General features: G+C 41.5%; 2 protein-coding genes across 2 annotated transcripts in view; both read left to right on the top strand.

The window, feature by feature from the left end:
• Positions 1–18,939, top strand: part of LOC115582082 (E3 ubiquitin-protein ligase DTX3L) — a 33,057-nt gene that overhangs the window by 6,373 nt on the left and 7,745 nt on the right. The window lies entirely within an intron of this gene.
• LOC115582084 (zinc finger BED domain-containing protein 4-like) lies at positions 2,748–4,953 on the top strand. Its single transcript, XM_030417815.1, has 2 exons — positions 2,748–4,331; positions 4,938–4,953. Exon 1 carries the CDS (start codon positions 3,390–3,392, stop codon positions 4,266–4,268), a length of 879 nt encoding a protein of 292 aa, XP_030273675.1. The 5' UTR covers positions 2,748–3,389; the 3' UTR covers positions 4,269–4,331; positions 4,938–4,953.

Here is an 18,939-nt window from a genome sequence, read left to right as displayed (position 1 = left end):
ACCAGGCGGCTGCAGTGGCATTTGCCCACATTGCCCAATGGCCAGTCCGTCCCTGCCTGGATATATTCTTAAGGTGATAGTAGGCTGACTTTGTAACTGTCTTAATATGGCTGATGAAATTCATGTCTGAGTCCATAATTACACCAAGGTTTCTGGCTTGGTCTGTAGTTTTCAACATTACAGACTGAAGCTGAGCAAAGACTTTAAGTCGTTCTTCCTTGGATCCAAAAACAATTATTTCAGTCGTATCTTTGTTTAACTGAAGAAAACTCTGATACATCCAATCATTGATATGTTCAATGCATCTACTCAGGGTATGTATGGGATTATAGTCCCCTGGTGATATGGTTATATAAATTTGTGTGTCATCTGCATAACTATGGTAGCAAATTTCATTGTTTTCCATTATTTGAGCTAGAGGGAGCATGTAAATGTTGAATAGTAGAGGCCCCAGAATGGAGCCCTGGGGTACTCCGCTTGTCATTTTCATCCGTTCAGATGTGTAGTCACCAATAGACACAAAGTAATCTCTCTCATTTAGATAAGATTCAAAACACTTTAGTGTTGTACCAGAGAGTCCAACCCAGTTTTCCAGTCGGTCCAGTAGTATATTATGGTCGACTGTGTCAAACGCAGCACTGAGATCCAGTGATACTAAGACTGAGATTTTTCCGCTGTCTGTGTTTGAATGAATGTCGTTGAAGACCTTAACGAGGGCCGTCTCAGTGCTGTGATGTGGTCGAAATCCTGATTGGAAAACATCAAAACAGCCATTTATTATTAAGTAATTGTTCAGCTGTTGAAAGACAGCTTTTTCAATTATTTTACTTAAAATTGGGAGCTTTGAAATGGGCCTATAGTTATTCATTACTGATGTGTCTAGAGTTCTCTTCTTTAGGAGTGGTTTAATGACTGCAGTCTTAATGTCATGATTCCATATATGCTACAGATTGTTAACACGTCTCTTCTCTCAGGTGTCTTCCCCCAAGCCGTCTGAAACTTTTTTGAAGAACCCTGCTGGTAAAATATCCAGGCTGCAGGAGGAAGACTTCAAATGCTGTATAATGTCTTGCAGGTTTTTGTCATTGATTGGATCAAATTGTGTCATGGTATTAGAGTTGGGTTTAGGTGGACAAAACGACAACACACCTCCAGTACCTGGTAGAGTGTGAGGAAGAAAATACACATTTGGAGTAACGGAGCCCTTTGACCTCCAGACCTTAAATGGTGATTCATGTCTGTCTCCTATCCCTTAATCAAAAGACATACAGGGCCGATTTGATCACTATGTTAAATGCGATCAAACTAATGTGATCAGCTGTGATGAGCTAATCACGCTCCACACAGTGCCCCCCCCCCCCTTCCTTTCTTTTGTATTCCCACTGATTGAACCTGCCATTTTGTCTCCTTTGTTCTTACTGTATAAAATGCTGTTGTTTCATTTGCTCTGGGGCGACTCACCGGCTCAGACCCGCTCGGTGCCTGTCGGTTCACCAGTTTACCGGTATTATTTGAATAAACACATCACCACAGCAAACTGCTCAACAGGACTTAAATGATTTTCTTCAACAAGTGGCACTGACCGCTTGTCTAATGTTCTGAATTTTGGCAGTGAAGAATGATGCAAATTCATTACAGGCCCTGGTAGACAGATGTTCAGAGGCTACTGGCACAGGAGGGTTTGTTAGCCTGTCGACAGTAGCAAACAAGGCACGAGCATTATTTTTGTTCTTGGTGATAATGTCTGAGAAGAAGGACTGCCTTGACTTTTTAAATTCTAAATTAAAAATGTAAAGTCTCTCTTTATAAATGTCAAAATGAACCTGGAGATTTGTTTTTCGCCACCTGCGCTCAGCTTTTTGACATTCCCTTTTTTCCATCTCGACTAGCGTGGCGTTTCTCCAAGGAGATTTTTTCTTACCACAGACCACCTTCACTTTAGTGGGTGCAATGGCATTCATGACATTTGTAATTTTGGAATTGAAATGATGTACAAGGTCATTGACAGAGAACCTAGAGAGGGGTGGTTTGGAAGAGTAAGCATCAATGAATATGTCACCAGTGTTTTCAGAGATATATATTGCTTTGAGACAACCTCAGTTTGAACATTTGTGTACACAGATATATCACTCTCAAAGAAAACACAGTAATGTTCAGAGAGAGCGACATCAGATACCAGAACCTTAGAAATGTTCAGACCCTTTGAGATAACTAAGTCCAGGATGTGACCCCTGTTGTGTGTGGGTTGTGTCACATGCTGAGTGAGTCCAAAGTTATCAAGAACACAGCACAGTTCTTTAGTCCATCTGTCCTCAGGCTTGTCGACATGGATGTTAAAGTCACCAACAATTAACACACAATCAAAGTCAGTGCAGATAAGAGACAGTAACTCAACAAGGTCATCAAAGAAATACGTACAGTATTTAGGTGGCCTGTAGATGTTTAGAAATATAGCTCGAGAAGATGAGTTTACCTGAAGAGCAACATATTCAAAAGAAGTAAAACTTCCATAAAACATCTGCTTGCATTTGAGTAACTCATTAAACTGAATACTAACACCTCCTCCTTTTTATGCATTCTAGTTTCACTTATGAAAGAGAAATTTGGAGGACTTGATTCAATGTGTAACAGCTGCACTGTTATCCTGGTTTAACCAAGTTTCAGTTAAAAACATAAAAGTAAGATTGTGTTTAGGGGTGTCCCGATCCAATAGTCTTATCGGATCAGACGCCGATATGCCCTTATTTGGGAAAATTTGTATCGGCGAACCCACCAGTCTAAGCACCGATCCGATCCCTACCGGATTCCACCAGGCATTTCCTCCCGGCGCACCATGTGATCGTGTGATGCGCACTGTGGACATGCACCAGGAAACAAAACAATCCACCAGGCATTTCTCCCGGCCCACCATGTGATCACGTAATGCGCGCTGTGGACGTGCACCCGGAAACAAAACAACAACTACAGCATGTGCTGCAGCAGAGTAGAGTGCGTTTGAGGACGGAGGATACAAAATGTCAGCAGTTTGGGAGTTTTTTACGTTGGATTCACCCACCAGCAAAACAGCAAAGTGCAAGGTCTGTGCGAAGGATATTCCGAGGGGTGGCACAAAGGTCGCCAATTTTAACAACAACTTAATTAGCCACTTGGAGAAGAAGCATGCTAAAGAGTATGCTGCTTTCGTCGAGAACAAGAAAAAACAAGGACCGCAGCAACAGAGTATTAAAGCCTCGCTTATTGCACAGCAGAAATATCCCATCGAGAGCCCACAAGCAAAGACAACAACCCAGTTCCTAGTTGAAATGATTGTTCTCGATGACCAACCCCTTTAACTCGTTGAAAACATTGGATTTCGCCGCTTCGTTAACCATTTAGAGCCAAAGTACCCCATGCCAAGTCGTCATCACGTAACAGACAAAAGCCTCCCCATACTGTATGAGAAAGTGAAGGAATACGTTGCCGATCAGATTAACAAAGCAGAGGCTGTAAGCTTTACAACAGACATTTGGAGTTCGAGTGTGAGCCCTGTGTCTATGATAAGTTTAACAGCACACTGGGTGGACACCTCCACATTTACACTTAAAAGTGCGGTTCTGCACGCAACTGAATTCCGTGGGTCACATACTGCTAACGCCATTGGCGAGAAAGTGAGAGAGATGTTTGCAAGATGGAAGATCACCATGGATAAATTCCACGTTGTATTGCGCGACAACGCAAGCAACATGCGGAAAGCATTCGAGGACATGCAAGCTGCAAGTTTGGGGTGCTTTGCCCACTCGCTCCAACTCGTGGTGAAAGAAGGCCTGCTGTCACAAAGAAGCGTGAAAGACGCGTTGGCTAAAGCTAGAGGAATAATTGGACATTTTAAACACTCACCACTGGCTACATCACGCTTCGAGGATATCCAAAGAGAGCTCGGTGCGACCGAAACAAAACGTTTGCTGCAAGACGTGGCAACGAGGTGGAACAGCTCATTCTATATGATACAGAGCATGTTGGAGCTGAGGAGGGCCATTTCATCATATGGAACTGAACACAAGCTGCCATCAACCCTCACAGCCAACGAGTGGGCTTTGCTGGAGAAAGTCGCCCACGTTCTGGAGCCTTTTGAAGAGGTGACCAAAAAGATCAGCCTCTCCACCTCGACTGCAGCTGAAGTGATCCCCCATGTATCCTCGCTAAAAATAGCTCTTGCTGAGGAGACCCCAGAAGACACTGGTATAAAAACTATGAAGACCACCCTCCTAGAGAGTGTCCAAAAGATTTGAACACTTTGAAAAGGAGCCCTTGTATGCAGTTGCAACCCTTTTGGATGCACGTTTCAAAGACAGGTATGTCCATTTTCCAAGTAACAAACAATATGTAATATAGTCCAAATCTGTAACTGTTCATATTAAATATACTGCTCAAAAAAATACAGGGAACACCAAAACGACACAATGTAAAAAACAAACGTTCACAACATTTTGCTAAAACAAAATATATTAATTTAATTTTACATTGATCATTCTGATCATTCTTATGTTATTTTGTTCTCAACACATTCCGCTGTGATGAAAAAAGATTTTCAACTGGAACATTTCCTTAATTGATATCTAGGATGTATTATTTTGGTGTTCCCTTCATTTTTTTGAGCAGTATATATCTGTATATATATATATATGTGTATATATATATATATATATATGTATATATATATATATATATATATATATATATATATATATATATATATATATATATATATATACACATGAATAATGGCCAAACAGCATCATATTGCGTGAAGTTACGTTATTGTAGTGTCAGCAGCAAAGCATCAAGAGCTACTAGCTTTTGTGTAAAAGATTTAATTAGCCTACACCAGTGGTTCTCAAACTTTTAAACAAGAGGTTATTGTTTAGAGACTTATTATCTCTCATTGTAATTTGTTTCAGATTCTTCACAACTGCAGACAGCATCAAGCATGCAAAGGATGCACTGGCCAGTGAGGTGGAGAGAATGGAGGAGTCTTTGGGCTTAGCTGAAGCAGCAGGACCAGCAGAGCCCATTCCAGTACTGGAGAGACAACAAATCAACGTTTCCCATCCTGGCTGCTACTGCTGCAAAGTTTCTCAGTGCTCCATCTACCAGTGTAGATAGTGAGAGACTGTTCAGTGTAGCCTCCAACATTATTGATTCAAAGAGAAACAGGCTAGGAGGACAGAAAGCAGAAGAACTCATCTTCTTGAAGAAGAACTTGCCAGAGTTCTTGGGGTTGAAATTGTGAGCAGTACTACTGCTGGTTTACACAATGTGTAAGTCTACTTGAAAAGCAGTAGTGATTTAGTTTGTATTTGTGTAAGCCTACTTGAAGTGATGTTTTTGGGTAGAGTTGCCATAACTTGCCAACTTGGCATACTGTATGTGGCTGGCTGCTTCCCCCCTCCCCTGTAATTGTTGATTATTTTTATTTATGTTAAACAGCCTTAGCCTATACAAGTTGGAATGCTGTTGCAATATTGTTTCTTTAAAATATTTCTAAAAAAGAAACTACCAGTACTTAATGGTTGCATTTAGGGATTATTGTGTATTTCTTTATCCCATATGGTACCTCATTATCTTGTGTTTGCCCACCTGTTGAAGATTATTTGTTACAGTATTACACCGTATTGCTGCACTAGTTTGATAACTGGTAACTGTATTCCTGTTTACTTATTTACTGAGTAGAATATGCTCACTTTGATTTTACTTAAAAATATCATTGCTAGAGATGCACTGATCAGGATTTTTGGGGCCGATCACCGATCACCAAAAGCAGTATCTGCCGATCCCGATATTGTCGATCACCGATCACAGTGTCAAATCCATACATTTTTCTATATTGTTGTCTTGTGTAACTTTCATATATTTAAGTAATGATTCTTCTTACACAACATTGACATTGTATTATTAAGTATAAAAATTAGGAGATGAGAAAGTATCATGAATTGACCAACGTTTTATTGCAGGCTGAGGCAATGTGCAATATTTCACACTCTAGAGACTCTCTTAGAGACAACTTGGACTCAGCTTACATAGAGTAACTGTAGCTTACTAGTGGGAATGCAGTCAGGGTGGGAATTTTGTCATTTTAGGGGCAAGTCCATTTGGCCTTCACTTTTTTTTTAGGGGCACCAAGGCCACATGACAGGGCACAAAGGCCACTGACTAAAATGTGTTGATTTACCTTTCAGACTGATACCATAACATCCTAATTTATAATAAGACATGGATTGTGTATTAAAACATTTTTTAATACCAAAATCAAGTTAAAGTTACATTAGAAAGTAGTTTTTGTTAAGTAGGGTGAGGGTGAGGTGATTTTTGTGACACCACACTGAATATTAATGTTATTGAATATTTCTCCCAATAGAAATTCCCCAAAATTATGGCAAAGCACATTTTTTCCAAACAAAAAATTGTAGAATAACCATCAGGAGACCACTGATGTGTGGAGTGATTTTGGTGGCACTACACTCTGAATAATAGTGAAGTTATTGAATTTTTTTTAGTTTCTCTTTTCGGTGTTGCACTTTGTAGACGGTCCCTGCGCCCTCGTCTCACAGACGGCTGATCATACAGACCAGAGTTAATGTCCAGACCCTCGTTTTGATGAAAATACGGTTGTAGCTCGTTGTCTATCGTAGTACGGTAGGAAAGAGCCGTTGTTTGTGTTTTAACAAGGTTGCACTTATGAGTTATTGATCCGGGAAGTTCGAATCTGTGAATATATTTCCAACTTTACCGGACTAAATCCTACCACATAAGTCAGTTACGTATCATCGTTACGCTGCGCTCGCTTGCTGTGCTGTAAGTTTCGTTCTTCTGTTTTGAGACGTTGCTGCTGCTGTGTGAGATCATCGTGATGATGAGACTCCACCTGCGCGAACCGCAAAAACTCACTTAAGTTACTGTGAGTGACTACTGTGCACTCAGGTGGCTGTAATTCAGGGCAAGCTCGCTACGCTGACCGGGCCAGGGGCACAGAGGCCACTGTGGCGCAGGGCAACGGCGGCCATGAAATTCCCTCCCTGCATGCAGTTAATGCATGTCTTTATACTTAAACGTCATCTGATCGGCCTGATGTGATCTATTTTGAGAACTCCGATCAAAACCGATAGGGGCATTATCGGCCGATTGCGATCGGTTGCCGATCGCTCGGTGCATCTCTAATCATTGCACTACTGTTGTAAGTGATACAACAGCTTAAAACTTAAAATGATTATTTATTTATAAGTTTTTAGGTGGAGTAAAATAAAAGAAACGCTTCTGTGGCATTCATTCTGTGTATGCTCTTCTTATTAGTTAATGTTTTTAAAGGGTTTTACCTGATGACAGCAATCATATCATGTAAGGTAGTATACAGCTGTTAAAATTATAATATTTAATTGCTTTTTTAAGCACTCTGTTATCAGAAATGTTATCGGTATCGGCTGACATGGAATTCTGTTATTGGGATCGGATCGGTAAGGGAAAAAACCATATCGGGACATCACTAAATGTGTTTGATGATAAAATCATGTATTAAAAAAGATTTTCCTGCCAGAGATCTGATGTTTAATAGAGCTACAGTTACAGTATCAAAACCAACTGTGCAATTTTTTGTGACAGTTAGTGGCTGACGAGGAATGGGAGCTAAATTGAATGGATTGGCACATTTAGTCCCGCATTTCCTGTTTCTCAACAAATTCACAATTTTTCTATTACCTGTCAGCACAGGAATTGAGGAGGCTGCCTGAACTCCAAGGGGCCTGGGCTTTTCTCGGGGGAAAACAGTAGTGATATCAACTTCGTAGCCCGGACCTGGCACATATCAGTAAGCGTTAATTGTACTGTCAGCATGGACAGGATGTGCTTCGCTGTTTTCAGACTGTAGAGGCCGAAGATTATTCAGAGGGGGTGGAGGGGCACGATGACATTTTTGCGATAGTGGTTTCAAGCAAGGCAGATTTGGACGGGGTGTGAGTCTGAGTCCAACATTGACAAGCTTTTTATATATATATCACGATATTCAGTCAACGATACGATTCGATACAATTACATAATTTTCTGAAAGATTTTAAAAGGGACAGTGTGATTTTGTTGACATCTTGTGAGTGAATACGACAATACAACCATTGAATTAATTGTAGGGCTGGGTATCTCGCGATACAATACCATCACAATATTTTACCCTCGATAACGATAATATCACAATACAGCGATTCTGCGATAATCGACATATTGCAAGAAATTTCATCCACGATACATCACGATATCTGTGTCACTGAAGAAATTCAGAATTTATTGACTGCACTGAATCCATTTCACAGGAATTACAAAACATTGTCAAACCGTTTCACATGAATGACAGCCAAGTAAACAAAGAGTATATTGCACAGTGTCTCTTCTTAACACACTCACTGACTACAACTATCATTAAATATCTATATGTGTGGGTTTCAGAGCTACTTAAATCATTTTTTTTAAATTTTATTTGGTTGTATACCTATGTTTGAATAAAGATAAAGCTGTCCTCCGAAGAGGGGTGGTGGTGGTGGGCCAACAAAAAAAAAAATATATATATATTATTATTATTATTTTTTTTTTTACATTTTTAAATATCGATATTTGGCACCAGTGTATCGATAACTTACCTCAAGACGAAATATCGCGATATATCGTAGTATCGATATTTTGGCACACCCCTAGGGGAAGAGGGGGAGAGGCTGAGGCTGGCTGGAGAGGGCAGAGAGTTGGTTGGGGTTGGTGGAGAGTGGATGTTCCCTCTTGTTGCGACTGGGGGGGACTCCTCCTTGGGGGGCAAAGATGGCAGCAAGGACTCCTCCTCCTGGCACAGCTGACTTGTCTGTCTGTTCGAAGCTTATCTCAGGCACAAGTATTTCTCCTTCCTAGGGCTGTCTTATCAGTTGTTTTGGTTTGTCTTGCCTGCTGTCCTTGAAGGGAGGAACTGGTGTGTGGTGCACTGAATAGAATATGTTGGAGGTTAACAACCTTACTCCTGACTTGTGGGGGTCAGGAGTAAGGTTGTTAAAACGAGTTAAACCGAGCCTAAGAAATCTGGGTGTTGTGTTGGACAAAGACATGTCATTAGTGCAACACTGCAAACAGCTGACCAAAAATAGTTTTTTTCAGCTGAGGAAAATCTCCAAACTTAGGAAAATGGTGTCACAAAATGATTTGGAGCTGATCATTCATGCATTTGTGTCTTCGCGTTTAGACTATTGTAATAGTTTGTTTTCATGTCTGAACAAGAAGGAGCTGTCTCGCCTGCAGTTAGTGCAAAACTCTGCAGCGAGAATTCTGACCCACTCTAATAGGAGGACACACATATCCCCTATTCTTAAAGCTCTTCATTGGCTGCCAGTTTCCTCTAGGATCAATTTTAAAATACTGGTTTTAACTTTCAGAGCTTTGCATGGTCAGGCTCCACCTTACATCAGTGATCTGATCCAGCCTTACACCCCAGCTCGGGCTCTGAGGTCTGTGGATCAGAATCTGCTGATGGTTCCGCACACTCGTTTCCGGACCAGAGGAGATTGATCCTTCCAGGCTGTTGCTCCCAGGCTTTGGAACGATCTTCCGCTCCCTCTGCGTTCGATGGAGTCTGTTGACAAAAGGCAACGTAAGACCAATTTATTTGTTCAGGCTTTTGCTTAATTGTCTTTGGGCTGCTATAATTGTCACTGAGTTGTCTTGGCCTTTTAAATTTAAATTTGTATGTACTTATTAACTGTGTATTGTTTTGTTTTTAAAGCGCTTTGTGACCCTGGTCTGTGAAAGGCACTGTACAAATAAAGTTTACTTACTTACTTACTTAAAGAGGTGTCTGCGTTCCCAGAAAATGTTAAAATTTTCAATAAAGTTCACCGATTGAGCGGCACATGTAGCTTTGAGCCATCTGTTCAACATCAACTACCTGCTGAATCTCTCATCACCTCTACGGACAGTTGTTTCACATTGTTCACAGGGCACATGGTTTACAATATAAAAAGTACAATAAGTGAGATCTTAAGCCACTTTAGACTACCTTGTCTTCAGTTTAACTGGTGTGCTGATCTCAGTTCATCAGACCACACAGGTCATACAAACTATCATTTTGATTAATAAGGGATGGGAAGTGTGTGTATGAAATAATTAATATTTAAAGAGGGACATATTAATAACATAACCTGCATTGATTCCAGGATCAGGTCCTTACTTTTTGCCGGCTGAAGTGCTAGTGTCGTTGCTAGTTTTAGACAGACAGTCTTACAGTGAGGTGAGATCAGGTGCTTTGCTGGCGTATCTTTGAGCAGCAGAAAGCTTTTGCGGTAATAAAAGTCAATGGGCCCTTGATATCGCAGTGTTTTACCTGCTATATAGAGGGCTCAGTATTTATATAGTAAGATGCACCTTAATAATAATAATAATAATAATAATAATGATAATAATAACTTTATTTGTATAGCACCATTCAAAAACAAGTTACAAAGTGCTTTACAATAAAACAGATAACATAATGAGTTAAAATCCAAACAAAGATATAATATATAAAATAACTTAAATAGTTACAACAATTATCAGAAAAAGCCATAAGGTAAAAGTGAGTCTTAAGAAGGGATTTAAAAGAGGATATCGAGTTTGCCTGCCTGACATGTCCAGGCAGGGAGTTCTATAGCCGAGGGGCCCGAACAACAAAGGCCCGGTCACCTTTAGCGACAAGTCGAGATTTTGGAACCATTAGGAGGGCCCTGCTGGAGGATCTCAGACGCCGATCAGGCTCATAAGGAGTCAGCAGATTACAGATATAGGCAGGAGCCTAACAATTCTATAGGGCTGGGACGATGTGCTTTTGTCCCAATTCGATTCTTTTATGATGTTTTGGGTGCCAATTTGATTTAAATTGCAATTCTTTGATATTGCCAATTTACGTGATTTTTAGTTTGCTTTTTTAACACCAGACTATGTGAAAAAGTTGAATGTTGATGATGATGATGATGTCTACAGACTATATCAGGAGCCATATTTCCCCCAAAAATGCACATCACATGTGAGTCAGTTTTTAAGATTTATTCAACAGCAATATGAGTCAGTTTTTAAGATTTATTCAACAGCAATATATTTGCACCATTTTAAAGTAAACTCCTACATTTGAACTTACTCTCTCTTTTCAAAAGCCTGGACTGCATATAAAAAAAATAGTATAGAAAACCTCTGTTTTTGCTCCAAAACATGAAGTGCTGTGGCACTTCTATGGAAAAATCACTCGTCCGAGTAATCTTGCTACAGCCGGCAGCTTTAGGGCATGCTGAGAGGCCAGGCTGAGTGTGTGCTCATAGCACTTGACATGGAGAAAGCCGGCTAACTGTGCGGCTAAATGCTCCTGAATCCCGTATTCTCCACAACACTATAAGGCTAGCGTCTCCTTGGTCTCTGTAGTTGTTTGGTTGTGTCCGCTTGTTGTTGTAGCGGCAAGCTACTAACGAACTAAGAACCCAGTTATAAACTCCAATGGGGTGCAATGTCAAGCTCTTATTTTGAAGACAAATTCGTTGTCACGGTTCACAGCCCAACTTCGTGCTTCACGTCACGTCACATGTTTATGCCTTCCCCGGTGGTGGCTTTTGGAAAGGGAGGAATAATACGCCTCCATTTTAGAAAGACAAGGCGGCACGTTGCCACCCTTACCTTGGAGCAAATGTGCCGCCTTTTTTTATCTAAAAAGGGCTATTGTTAGATATGGCACTCAGACTAGAGAAGAGATTGTTAATGCTACTAGTGCTGGGGCCAGAGGGGGTCATTATAACAATGTCCTATTTGGAGTCATTCAACTGCAGAACATTTCAATTTTTGATCTCAAGGCGCAAGGCAGGACATAATACAAGAAACATCCATTTTACCAAGCTGTAGATAGATAGATAGATAGATAGAATAACTTTAATGATCCCAGACTAGGAAATTATTTTGTTACAGCAGTAGTGGGTCAGCAAATCAAACACTTTGTACATAACATAAATAGAATCCAATATATACATAGTGTATATATACAGTGCACAGTGTGCTATAAACAATAAACAATAATAATATATACAACAAAACAAAATATGCAAAATATACTATAACAATAATAATATATACAACAAAACAGTAGAGAGACCAGAGTTCTCTGTCAGGCAGAGGTGAAAGAGTTGTTGTATAAAGTGATGGATTGTGGCAGGAAAGATTTCTTGTATCTGTTGCTACGACAGTGAAGCTGAAGCAGTCTTCCGGAGAAGGTGCTCCGCTGTCTGACCAGTGTGAGTTGGAGAGGGTGGAGAGGATTATCCATGATGGATAACAGTTTTTTCAGTGTCCTCCTCTCCACCACAGCCTCCAGAGTGTCCTGTTTGCAGCCAATCACAGAGCCAGCCTTCTTGATCAGTTTGTTGAGTCTGTTGGTGTCACTGGCTCCAATGCTGCTTCCCCAACAAACCACAGCAAAGAAAAGTACACTGGCCACCACAGACTGATAAAAGATCTCCAACATCTTGCTGCACACGTTGAAGGATCTCAGCTTCCTCAGGAAGTAAAGTCTGCTCATCCCCTTCTTGTAAACAGCTTCAGTGTTAGATCTCCAGTCCAGTCTGTGGTTGATGGTAACACCCAGGTACTTGTAATCCTCCACCGCCTCCACATCCTTTCCCAGAATGCACAGCGGTTGGAAAGCCGTCTTCCTCTTCTTCCTGAAATCTATCACCATCTCTTTGGTCTTGCTGATGTTCAGCCGCAGGTGATTCTGTCCAGTCCACTCCACAAAGTTGTCTACCAGTGCCCTGTACTCCTCCTCCTGTCCCTCACTTATACACCCAACAACAGCCGAGTCGTCAGAAAACTTTTGCAGGTGACACGACCCGGTGTTGTACTGAAAGTCAGTGGTGTATAAGGTGAACAGGAAAGGAGACAGTACAGTCCCCTGTGGAGCTCCTGTATCACTAACCACCGCATCAGACAGAACACTGCCCATACGGACAAACTGTGGCCTGCCTGTCAGGTAGTCAGTAATCCAGGAGATCATTGTGTCGTCTACACCCATCACCCGCAGCTTCTCCCCCAGTAGCAGTGGCTGAATGGTGTTAAAAGCACTAGAGAAATCAAAGAATGTGATTCTCATAGTACCTCCTCCACCATCCAGGTGCGAATGGGCTCGTTGCAGCAGGTAGATGACAGTGTCATCAACTCCCAAGTGGGGCTGGTAAGCAAATTGCAGAGGGTCTAGCAGGGCTCTCACCTGCGGCCTCAGGTTGGCCAAAACCAGTCTCTCCAGCACCTTCATGACGTAAGATGTGAGGGCCACTAGTTGATAGTCATTGAGGTCTGATGGTGTCAACTCTTTTGGAACAGGAACCAGGCAGGAAGTCTTCCAAAGCACCGGTATTCTCTCCTGACCCAGGCTCAGGTTGTAGAGGTGTTGTAGGACAGGAGACAGCTGGCTGGCACATGTCTTCAGGATCCTGGGGCTGATACTGTCAGGGCCTGCAGCCTTCTGCTGGTGGAGTCTCTCCAGCGTTCTCCTAACCTGGCCTGCAGTCACAGTCATGCGGGGGAGGCTGCTGGTGTCTTCAGTGGAGGACGAGGAGGTGGAGGAGGAGGTGAAGGTGGAGGGGGAGGTAGAGGAGGAGGTGGAGGAGGAAGAGGTGGAGGAGGAGGAGGAGGAGGAGAAGAAGGAGAGGTGCTGCACAGGAGAGCTCACATCAGGGGAGTGAGGGGGGAGGGGAGGAAGCATTTGGGGCAGGGAGGGTGTGTGGGGGTCTGGAGGTATCAGGGAGACGACAGAAGGCTGTGAGCTGAACCTATTGAAGAATCTGTTCAGCTCGTTTGCCCTCTCCAGGCTGCCCTATGACTGTCTGCCGATCACCTTACACCCAGTGATCTGCTTCATACCAGTCCACACATCCCTCACATTGTTCTGCTGGAGTTTGGCCTCCAGCTTCCTCCTGTGGGCGTCTTTACAGGCCCTCAGCATATCCCTGAGTTCATGCTGCACTCTCGTCAGTTCTTCACTGTCTCCAGACCTGAACGCCCTCTTCTTCTTGTTAAGAAGGGCTTTCAGGTCATTGGTGATCCACGGCTTATTATTAGGGAAGCAGCGTACAGTCCGGGTTGGCATGGTGGTGTGTTCACAGAACCTGATGTATTCTGTGATGCAGTCGGTCATGCTGTCCAGATCCTCTCCATGTGGCTCAACAAGTGCATCCCAGTCTGTCGACTCAAAGCAGTCCTGTAGTGCGTCAGCAGCCTCCGGAGTCCACCTCCTCACGCTCCAAGTGTGGACAGGCTGCCGCTGAACAAGGGGGAATACTTAGGGGTCAGCAGGACCAGGTTGTGGTCAGATCTTCCAAGAGGGGGGAGGGCTGTGGGACTGTATGCATCCTTAGCATTTGCATACAACAGATCCAGTGTGTTACAGTCTCTGGTGGGGCAGTCAACATACTGGTGAAATGTTGGAAGGGTTTTGTCCAGTGAGACGTGATTAAAATCCCCAGTGATGACAATAAATGCGTTAGGATGCTGCGTCTGTATCTGGGCAACAGCGGAGTGGATGACGTCACAGGCCAGCGCTGCATCAGCTGAAGGAGGAACGTACACACCATAATATCCATATTTAGAATTTGTTTATAAGAGACTGTACGTTTCATAAAATCAGAGGTAAATGAGGAGGAAGAAGGCCAACAAACATGGATATTAAAGTTACCAAGAATGAGAACTCTTTCATATTGTAGCATGATGACTGATAAAAGGTCTGAAAATTCCTGAATAAAAGCAGAAATGAGTTTAGGGGATCAGTAAATTAAAACATATAAAACAGGCAATTTATTCTTTAAAATACAGCTAAGACTGTCAAAGGTAGGAAGCAGCCAAGCAGGACTTGAGAATAGTTAAAATCATTTCTGTGTATTACTGCAAGGGCCCCCCTCGGCCTGTCATTCTTGGCTGGTGGAAAAATAAATAATCTTGGGAGAAGACTCAATGAGAGGGGCACATTCATCAGGATTAAACCAGGACTCTGTGATGATAAAAAAAAAAAGTCAAGATTGTTTGTTTGTTTGATAAAATCCTTGCAGATAAAAGACTTATTTGCAAGGGACCTTACATTAGGTAAACTGAAATTTTCTGATTTAAAAGCAGGGTTTAAAGAAGTGGTTTTATCTGTGATGAGGTTATTTCTGTGTGGACTTTGAGTGGATGTTGATAGTGCACGCTGCCTCTCAGTGATCCTAACAGGGAACCTTACAGGAATAAGTGACTTGATAAAACCAGAACCACCAGCACCAGTAGGACCCGCATTGTCCAGGACCAAAAAAAAACCCCAAAATTTTGCATCCACAGGTGCAGATTAAAAAGATGGCTAACGCGTTCCGAGCTCATGGTCATAGTGGGAGTGGGACCAAACAGGACACAGGTCCGCTCCAGGCTTTCAACAGTAGGGGTCAGACTCATGTTGATAGTGCAGCTTGTTAGATCACCTGGACATGACGTCACTGGTGCCGGAGTGCACTATCACAGTGTGGATGATGGAATGAATGCCAAAGGTAGATGGAATTAGTTCAATAAAATCAGCTGCCTTGGCTCCTGAGAGACAGTATGTAATTGCACCAGGAAGCTTTACAAATCTGATGATAGAGTGTCCAACGATTAAAATCTCGAGTCGCTCAGATTCAGGGTTTGTCTTTGTAAATTGAGCTGAGTGATTGATTACCTGGTTGACTGATTGATTACACTGTTTGTGTGGGGGGAGGCGCTTAGATAATGGCAAGTTGCTGTGGTGAAGGAGAGGAGGTCACTGGAGCTAACACCAAGTTGAACAGACAGGTCCAGACTGGACCAGGTGCCACATTCACAGTGTTTGTTCCACCCAGTCGAGCTTTTTTAGTTCCTGCAGTGTGGTAACAAATTAAACCTGTCCTGTTTTTTTCTTCAGACACACTCAGTATCAGATTGTTCTGTTTGGTTGTAAACTCTCAGGCGGTGGTGGCTTGGCAGCGGATCACAGTCCTTCCTTTTCGTGGTGTGGAGCTGTATGGCCTGGGAACCCAGGTAGAGTGTGGCCCTGGATACATCCACCATGGCCTCCCACTTAGCTAGCAGATCCAGGCCGATGATACAAGGGTTTTGGATATAAGCTAACCAGAACTTGTAGTCAACAATGTGATTAGCTGCAGTCACTTGGAGAAATGTTTCTCCTTGCATCCTGGCACGTTCACCAGTGACCGTGGTTGTCTTCTGCTTTGTGGGCTTCCAGCCCCATGGTTTCAAGCCACTTGTGCCAGGCAAGGTTCTGGGGCGGACCAGGGAAATTGTGGACCCCGTATCCACCAGGGCTCTGCATGGGGTGCCATTAAGGTCACAATTCAGGTAGAGTCCATGTGTTCGACTGAGTCTACCCAGTTGTATTTGCAGTGTGGTCGAGGGGAATGGGTTTGTTGTGGGTGGCTGATCTGCTTGGCTCCGTTGGGTAGGGGCTGGGCACTGGCATGCAATGTGGCCTATTTCCCCACATCTGTAACAGCCTTCCAGGAATTGTCCAGGCAGCCTCCTGGTCCCACGCTGTGGTCGTTGTGGGGCTGTGGTTGTAGTGTGACAAGAGCTCCCTTCCTCATCACTTTCCCCATATTCAGTCCATCTCACCCGGTGTCTCATGGAGGAGGTATGATCCCCTGTGTTCAACCCGCTCACCTATGGCATATTCAACCCGCTCACCTTCCGCTATAGATATTACGATAGTACAGTGCCAGAACAGAATTCAAAGTAAAAGCAGAGACTTATTATTACTTCACACAAATTCAGTCAGTCAGTCAGTCAGTCTGTTAATTGATTGGTGAATTAATTAAACAATTAGTTAATTAAGTGAGCAATTAAGGAATTAATTCATTGATTATTTACTTCATTTTACCATCCTAATTCTGATCGCACTGAAGCCTTAGAAGATGGAGACCATGACATTTCATCTGTGTGAATAATTAGTCCAGCATAAAAATAAACACAATATCTGGAGTTTCTGATGAGGAATTTTAAAATTAAAGTCCTCTAAAATGTCAAACATTTCTAATATTTATCTCTTAATTCAGATTGATATCAGGAGGAAACTACCTGTTTCCACAGAGTAATTTTACACCAGACTGATAATACTCCACCTCAGAGAGTCGCTCATGTAATACCAAGAAGTTCTGATGTGGAATTCCAAAATTAAAGCCCTCTGAAATTTGAAATATTTTCAACATTTCCCTCAAATTAAGATATACATAAAAAAAAACAGTACCTGTTTCCACAGAGTAATTTCAGTTCAGACTGATAGTACTCCACCTCACAGAGTCACTCGTATAATACCAAAATGTAAAGCCCTCTAAAAGTCAGATATATTCTAATATTTCCCTTTCAATTCAGATTGATATTTCAAGGAAAGGAAAGGAAACTACCTGTTTCCACATAGTAATTTCTCTTCACAATGATAGTGAAAAATTAAAGCCCTCTGAAATGTCAGATATTTTCCGTATTTCCTTTTAATTTCAGATTGATATTAGGAGGAAACTGCCTGTTTCCACAGAGTAATGTTTATTCAGAATGATCGTACTCCACCTCAAAGGGTCACTAATACAATATCAGGAAGTTTTGATGTGGAATTTCAAAATTAAAGCCCTCTGAAATGTTTAATATTTTCAACATTTCACTCAAATTAAGATATACATTAAAAAGAAAGACACTACATGTTTCCACAGAGTAATTTCAGTTCAGATTGATAGTATTCCACCTCAGAGAGTCACACATATAATACCAGGAAGTTCGAATATGGACTTCCATTATTAAAGCCCTCTAAAATGTCAGATTTTTGGTAATATTTCCCTTTATTTTCAGATTTACATTAAAATTATTGACTGGTATTATATATAGGTCACATGTAAGGCTTCACACTGACATTTTATACATCCTATCTAGGTCCCTGTGACAATTTAAAAACAGTATTGGATCCACTGGGGCTATGTATATATCTAATCGAGATATTAGAGGGCTTTAATTTTGAAAGTCCAGATGAGAACTTCCAGGTATCATCTGAGTGAGTCTCTGAGGTGGAGTACTATCATTCTGAATTAGAATTAGGCTGTGGAAATAGGTAGTTTTCTTGCAGTATTCATATGGAAATATTGAGGGTTTTTTACTTTTAAGAGGGCTTTTATTTTGGAATTCCACATCAGAACTTACTGGCATTATCCAAGTGACTCTGTGAGGTGAAGCGCAATCATTCTGAACTGAAATTACTCTGTGGAAACAGGGAGATTCCTTTTAATGTAAATCTGAATTTGAGGGAGATATTGAAAATATTTCAAATTTCATAGGGCTTTAATTTTGAAATTCAACATCAGAACTTCCTGGTATTACATGAGTGACTCTCTGAGGTGGAGTACGATTAGTCTGATTTAAAGTTACTCTGTGGAAACAGGTTGTTTCTTGAAATATCAATCTGAATTGAAAGAGAAATATTGAACATCTGACACTTGAGAGGACATCAGAACTGAGTGAAACACTGAGGTGGTGCACTATTAGTCTAAACTGAAATTATTCTGTGGAAACAGGTAGTTTTCCATTAACATCAATCTGAATTTGAATAATAAATATTGAAAATATTTGACTATTAAGTGGACTTTTATTTTGAAATTCCTCATTGGATTCTCAAGATACTGTTTTTATTTTATGTCGGACTAATTATTTACATAATTAAAATGCCTCCATCTTCTAAGGCTTCGGTGTGATCAGAATTAGGATGGTAAAATGAATTAAGTAAATTATGAATTAATTAATTCCTTAAATGCTCAATTAATAAACTAATCAACTGAATGAATGAATTCATGTGAACTTGCAAACAGTGTTCATAGGTCGGTGCTTTTATTTTGAATTCCATTCTTG

Source organism: Sparus aurata, chromosome 5 (genome assembly GCF_900880675.1).
Source record: "Sparus aurata chromosome 5, fSpaAur1.1, whole genome shotgun sequence".
In the NCBI taxonomy this organism is placed as follows: Eukaryota; Metazoa; Chordata; class Actinopteri; order Spariformes; family Sparidae; genus Sparus; species Sparus aurata.
Note: the sequence above shows the minus strand (reverse complement) of the source record. Positions and strands in the feature narration are given on the sequence as shown.

Coding starts and splice junctions, on each gene's coding strand:
- LOC115582084 (XM_030417815.1), top strand. CDS start 3,390: ATGCCAAGTCGTCATCACGTAACAGACAAAAGCCTCCCCATACTGTAT.